Source organism: Pempheris klunzingeri, chromosome 3, assembly GCF_042242105.1.
Source record: "Pempheris klunzingeri isolate RE-2024b chromosome 3, fPemKlu1.hap1, whole genome shotgun sequence".
NCBI lineage: Eukaryota > Metazoa > Chordata > Actinopteri > Acropomatiformes > Pempheridae > Pempheris > Pempheris klunzingeri.
In genome coordinates, this window is record NC_092014.1 from 7,861,379 (window position 1) to 7,868,728 (window position 7,350).

Here is a 7,350-nt window from a genome sequence, read left to right on the forward strand (position 1 = left end):
GTGCAAAACAGCCTCAGGAGCCTTTTTCTTGCCCTGTCTGACAGCAGGGGCATTAACTAATCTATAGTTTAGAGTTAAGTGCCTCATGAGTAAAAGAAGGAGATCCTTATCCTCTCGCACTCAATGTTCATTTATTCAGCTTGGACAAACTATAAATTAATTGCAAAGTCGTGATCTGCTGGCTGTTGTGGGTCCCCAATTAGTCCATGTTTTTCACCCACTGAGGCTTTTACTTTCAGCTCTGATACTGTTAAGCTGCTCCTCCATACTTTGGCTGCTCTGGTGCTTATCACAGCAATCACCAGAGAAACTGACAAACCCAGCGAGCAGCTATGACTTCTGCGTCTTCACATATCTGTTAGACAACAGCAGGAATGATAGAACACCATCAGCCAAATATGGGATTTAATTGAATAAAGTTGTCTTATTACATTAGTCTTTGCATTACCTTATGCTTTTCTTCAAAATATAATGAACTCCAGAATAAACACTCAGATTGTATCAGGTGGTATCGAATTCGAAACCAATATTTCAATCATGATGAAAAGCACGAAATATGTGACTGCTCTGAGAATGTGTTTATTTTATTAGAAGTATAATCTGATAATGTCTTGGCAAAAAACATACAGTAGATACAGTAAAATACCTCTTATGTAAACTTTCGCATACAGACATACTCTCTAACCTGTGGCCTTTTCAGTTATTGAGGGCCCCTTTCATAACTTAAACTTTGAGGCCCGCTTGAACTCCCACAAAATACTATTATACTTTATTGAAAAGCTGAATCGGGCTCAGACACAAAGGAGAAACTTTAAAGACCCCCCCCCATATGTGTTATATGATTTCCCCACAAAAAAAAGTGAAACCTTGTAAAGAAAATGACATTTTCAAAGTTTTTTTTAAATGAAAACAAACCTTTATATTGTAGTTGTTTTGCTATTTATTTTGCTTTTTTTGCTAATTGCTATTGGCGGGGTCCGCCATTCCCTCCCCGTTTACTGTTCCATCTCTTCACACCATGTCAGCATTTAACAGTTACTTATTACAGTTCTAACATAACATCCTGCTGCCGCTGCTGCTCACTAAAAGCTTTCAGCTTGCACCACATCAACCAGGACTGTAATCTTGCGGGCTAAAACTTTATGGTGCGCAAGGAAACCTTGTGAAAACTGCCTTCTAGTGTCAACCTCGGCACATACATCACTCTGCACAGCACACTCAAACGTCAAAGTGAAAGGGACAAATAAAAACCACATTATAGAGTTGGCCACCCTTTGCTTGATGCAACACATTTTACTACTTAAAGCTTCACTCTGGGAACACAGATTTGGTCATGATGTGGCAAATAAACTGTAATGGAAAAAACACAGTTAAAACAACAGTTCAACTTCCCAGCCACAGTTGCTATGCACTCAATGCTCCTGTCCCTCACTCGCTGTGGGTGAAATCGTAGCGGTGTGAGCCAAAGGGGGCACAGCAGGGTTCACAAAGAGGCAGCCTTGTCATCAGATGTGGGAACACATGATACAGCCACCAGATATTGATACTGCTGTCAGAGGATACATTATGCAGCATAACTTCACAGTGCTTGCCACCTTTTATATAGACACCAATGTATTCTCCTTGTGCTACTGAGTTCTTCATGTAGACTTAGCAGTGAATGTTTTTTGAACTGGTGTTTGGCCATGCAGGGAACACACAGTTTCAGAGAGTACAATAAGTCGTAAACACGGCCACTCAAGTGTGCGATGGTGAAGATGGTTCCAGAGAGCAGCATGAATTGGGAAGCTGACACTGTTTGAGAACTATACCGAGGATGTACAAAATTTTAGAAAAGTTCCTGGTCCCTAATTTTTGGTCACTGAACAAGTAATTTTCCAATTTTGGGGAGTCAATTACCTCAACTGCAACCTATCATGAAATTATTGTGTTTACCAACCCTGTCACCGGTGTTTGCATGTAAACAACACACCTGAACCACCAGGAATCTTTCAGCCACTCTGTGCCTGAATGCAACTTCAGGCACCCAAGCCCACCCTTCTCTTTCTCTCTCTCTCTCTGTCTCTCTCTGTCTCTCTCTGTCTCTCTCTGTCTCTCTCTGTCTATCTCTGTCTATCTGCTGTATCTGCACGTCTCTCTCTTTCTGTTTAGACACAACTGACAAATAAGTGGAATAAGTGTGTACATTGAAAATCATACTCACAAACAGTAGTGATACTATTTCTAATAAATAATGTGGTCATAGTCATATGCAAACCGGCCGTGGGGCTCCAGGCCGCCACACCTCCCGTGTGAACAGCCTAATTGGTTAACATCGGTGCCAAAAAGAAGCAGGCATTCCTGTGGGGCACTTTGCAGAGCTTCCACCTCCTGTGTGTCCCTGGCATAAGATGTATCATGTCATACTTGCGGGTGTTAGTTGTTTCAATAAAGGTTGAATGTTACATAGATTGCGCTGGATCAGTGGACAGGAATGATCGATACAGGTATCCGCGACTTAAATTGAATGTGTGCCAGGGCCATAAAGTGGGGGGGGGGGTATATTAATGTTTTTTTAATGTTGTACAGAGAAAATAAACGTTTGCAAACCAATTTCAACTCAGCAAAGAGCCCTTAAAGCATCTTTTTTAATTAAATAAAAGAGCTTTTCTCCGTAAGAGACACGAGTGCATTCTTACTTACCTTAAGCTCTGTTACGGCATAACAAATTTAACCCAAGAAACTTGTTGTTGACCAGTTTAATCATACTTGTGTAATCTTGATACAGATCCGTGCAGTGCTGATAAAGCCTGGTCCAAAGGATTACGGATTCTCACAACACAAGTCTTTCAAATGGTTTTCCTCATGATGAAAGTAAAACAGGATGCTGCGAAATCAACATCTACTGTACAACATTTACAGAGGGGGATTTGTTTTCTTGTCACAGTCATCTCTTTATTAAGCTGCACAGTGCTGAGCCAATTTCTGTTTAGAATCTCCAAACAAAGCCAATGGATATTTAGAAACCTAAAACATTCATTTTAATTGGAGATGCATGTAAATACCACTTAATTCGCCACTAATGCCTCAAAATATTCGTCACACTGACAGCAATAACACTGTAAGAGAGAGGAGTAATGAATGATCCAAAATAACATTCTGCCGGCATACAGCCAAGTCGCGCAACGCTGAAAAAGGATAAACTCTATGTCACACTCAAAAACAGACAGTCCTGCTCCAATGTGGAGCTCCTTGGTTTATTTTGCAACAGCAGCCCTGAGCCAAGGTATCAAACTTTGTCTGTCACCTCCGACTGGGAATGGTACAGTATGTGCTTCCCTGTTTAAACCGCCTGTGCTGTTGATCAGTGGGAAGAAAACAGAGACGGCGTGACAGAAATGAGACTTTTCAGATTTTCTACAGATGTCTCGTGAACACGACACGCCTCTTTTGTGTCTTTTGCCACGTCTGATCTCTCTCGATCACTAACTCAAGCTGACAACACACGAGTGGAAAAGAGCATGATGCCATTGTTGTCCTATGCAGACTGCTGACACTCAACCTTGCAGGGTTGCTGTGTTGGCAAGGACTGCTTGGATTTTCCATCTGCCAATGTGCTGAAAAATTCAAATGTTTTCACAGCATGTCAAATCAGCATATTGTCTTCTTTGACAAACGAGTTATATATGGCTCTGGTTTAAACATAGCGGAGAGTGCCATGCCAAAAAAAAAAAGATATCGACACAATCTACAGGATGAAAAGTGATTGTGTCGGCATTCACACAGGACTGCAAGGTTTTATTCTCTTCTGTTGTCATCAAGAAAAGCTGCATAAAAATCACCTCACACTTTATTCTATTAGCCGAAGATCTATCCAAATTGGTCAGTTGTGACTATTGCATGTTGGCATCTTTTGCTTTTTCTTCAGCATGCATTTAAAAATTATTTTATCTACAATAGAGCAGGTACACTTAATGGCGACTTATTGGCATTGAGCTGAGCTCACAGCACTGATTCTGTATCCAGCCATGCAGCTCAAACTGCTCACCATGTGTTGTTGGCTTTACGCTCACTCGCTCACTGGCCATGTCTTGCACTGATGGGGAGTTTGTCTATACAGAGACAGCTGTGCTGCTGCTGCCTGCAATATGTGGCCCCAGCGCCTGCCAGGTTCTCCACCGAGTATATTTCCCTACTCATTATTTAATTTATCCCCTTGTTGTTGGACTTGCTGTGAAATCTCAAACAGCATTCGTTCATGCCAAGAAAATTTTTTTGCCCGCTAGTTTTTCCAAGGAGGAGGTTGGATCTGAAATTGAATTCTTTCTGGACAACAATGTGGCTGTCAATGCCCACGATTTGGCCTGAAACTTTAGATTGCTGCTCAGTCCAAGTCAAATTTGTGGCTGCGTTTCAAACAATCATCCGTGGCATCAAATTCCAGCAGATAAGACCAGTAAAACAAACAGCGGAAGCCCACCAGTTATCAAAACATTCTAACGGCGATGAGAGCATGAAGGGAAAAGTTTTTATTTCAATCAATATGTCTGCCAATTTGCATACAATTTGACGATGGCTTTTTGAAAAGAAAATTGTAAGAGCCATTAGTTAGGCATGCACAACTTCCAAACTTGAATGGAAAGCAGCAAATCCGCTTCATAGGCATTGACCGGAGGAAGCACGTCAGCAGCCTACGTCGGACTTCTTGGTATTCACAGACAGTTTGGCAGAGCACAATTAAGCTGAGGGCTTTCTCGTCACCTCCTTCTGATCCTCAAACATTAAACTTTTCCTCGGTGTGCATGATTGGAAAAGAAAATTGAATTGTCCAATGAGCTGAATAAACAAACCACAATTCTGGGCATTCATCGGTAACATTAAAGCGTTGGATATGCCGATAATTTAACTGCAAGCTTGATTAAATTCCTGCCGCTGCAGCATTATGACCTCCTTACATGTGATTAGCCATAATTAAGAAAACAACTTCAAAGATGTGGTCTCCTAAATGTATCTCTCCTCTTGTCCCATACATTGTAATGCAGCTTGCACAGATACATGTTCAGTTTCAGAGACACAATCTATGTCAGACAACTTGGTTACAGCTGTGTTGGGACCAGCTCTGTCAAAATACTCCAATCCAGGGCAACTATTGCAGAGTTGCATGTGTTTTTTTTGGGTTTTTTTTTTATGAAATGCTAATCGCCACAAAGCAATGGGAGCTCGCAGGGATCACGGTAAGAGGCAATAATATCCTTGTTCATCCTTAGATAACACTTAATATTCCTCACAGGGGCTGCCCTCTCTCTATCCACATGATGCAAATCTATTCTGACCCCAACATTTCTGCAGTGAGTGAAATGGTAATGTCAGGAGTGTATTTAGCAAATCACCCTACCGCAGCCTCCAAATGATGACAGCCATGATATGTGTAGCTGCCAGTCAGCGGGCGCAGACCTCAGCAAGACAGGAGCCTCTTGGGTTTTCTCAGCAGCGCCCTGTCCTCTGACCATTAAATGATGAGCGTTTTACCACCTTCCCCGAGCCAAAGACAAACACCGCCGTGTCAGTGTTGTCCAAACTCAGAGGGGGTGGGTGCACAATTTAATCCACAGCCCATATCATAATTAAATTCACAGTGGAGTGGTGTGTATGGTAAACATGGCACTACTTTCATCATCGACCTGACAATACATTAAATAATGCCCTTGTTATTATTCTGAAATTAAATCTCAGTGGTGGGAAAGCTTGGGAGGCATCAGTCCAAGCAGTGATGGGATGAGGGCTTTCCCCGTGCCTTCAGACTGTGTCAATAATTGCTCTAGTGTTTTCTCTTCGCTTTGCTCTCCTCTCCTCTCCTCTGAGCCTGCTTAGCGTGGGTCAGAGAAATTATATCTGCTCCAAAAGTAGGCTATGACAAGTCGAGGTCGATGTGAAACTGTCCGTTACAGTCAGCTGCTGTGATGAGGAGCTGGACAGTAAAACGTGGGGAGCGTTTCAGAGCAAAACGTGAGTGTTTGGGGGGGGTGATGTTGTGGGGAAAGTGGTTTTTAAAAAAGGACGCCAATGAGCAATAACGTGTGTTGACACGCTTGTATTGTGTTGTATTAAACGCGGGCACAGGCGTCTTCAATGGTGGCTCGGATTTGTAATAACCGGCTCGCCGGTAAAGATGGAAAAGCGTAGAAAAATAACAAAAAAAACAAAACGTGTCCGTCACTCACCATAACACGCAGCATACAGCACACACAACAGTATCTCACCATTTAAACGCATTTTAACTGATAAAACTGCGTTGTTCCCAACTTACAGAAGACGGCTGCCCCTTTAAAATGACATGTTTATTGTGTTTTTAAACACAGCTGAGCTCAATCACTCGCAAACGCACTTTTTTTTTTTTTTTTCTTTCTTTCTTTCTCCCCCGGACTTTCACTCACCTGCGTTCCTGAGCTTCTTGTTCCGATACACGGAGAAGATGACCAGGAGGTTGCCCAGGATGTCAACAACGATGGTGAAGATGAGGAAGCACCCTAAAGTTGTGGTAACCCACGGCGGGCGGTTCAGGACGGTGTCGCTGGGGTCTGGCGAGGAGCTGTTCAGGTGAGACCCATTTATAACCATTGTACACAGTCGCTGAACTTTCTCAACTGACCCAAATGCAACGCGCCGCGCGTCCTAGAGCTTAGGTTCCGGATGCGCAGGTGGTGGGAAACTGTAGCCTCCCGCGGCTTTCATCTTCATCCTCTCCGCGCGCTTCTTCGTCTTCTTCTTCTTCTTCTCCTTCTTCTTCTTCTCCCCTGCGCGGACTTTTCCCGGCTGCCGTGGCTGCTCTCCGGTGCTCTTCCCCTCTCTGTGGTCGCCGCGGTGTCACTCCTGCGCCCGTGTGCCATTCACTTTGTCGGTACGCATGTGTGACATGAAGCCGCAACTTCAAACCTTCCCAGCATGTGATCAAACAGTCCGGAGAGCAGCGGGTTTTATTTAGAGGGAGAAATACTGTCGCTTGGCGGCCGAGAGGTGGAAAAGCACTTTTTAATGGCTCGAAGAAGCGCCCTACTTCTTTTCATTTACCGGATGCGCGTTCATTCATGGCTTTGCGGTCGCTCGCTTTGCTTTATTCCTGCAGCCCATTCATTATCAGCCTGAAGAATCATTCATGTTTTCTGTTTCATGGAGAGAGAGAGAGAGAAAAAAACACCCCACATACTCCCGGCGGCTGTAAGAATAAATAAGGAAGGCAAACTGTCTTATTTTCGCCCACACGGACGCTCGAGCGTGCCGGTGACTGAAGGTGATTCAGTCTTTAAATCATCCACATTTAAATTTCCCACATTCGCAGCTCTAATCGAGGCTCTAATCGAATCCACGACTTGT

The 7,350-nt window shown here is 43.4% G+C and overlaps 1 protein-coding gene across 1 annotated transcript in view; it reads right to left on the reverse strand.

Annotated features, from left to right (window-relative positions):
- Positions 1–6,777, reverse strand: part of mtnr1aa (melatonin receptor 1A a) — a 38,184-nt gene extending 31,407 nt beyond the window's left edge. Inside the window, exon 1 of the mRNA XM_070856514.1 lies at positions 6,414–6,777. Coding sequence (XP_070712615.1) covers positions 6,414–6,597 — 184 coding nt within the window. The 5' untranslated portion in view covers positions 6,598–6,777. The remainder of the gene's footprint in view (positions 1–6,413) is intronic.
- Between the last annotated feature and the right edge of the window lie 573 nt (positions 6,778–7,350).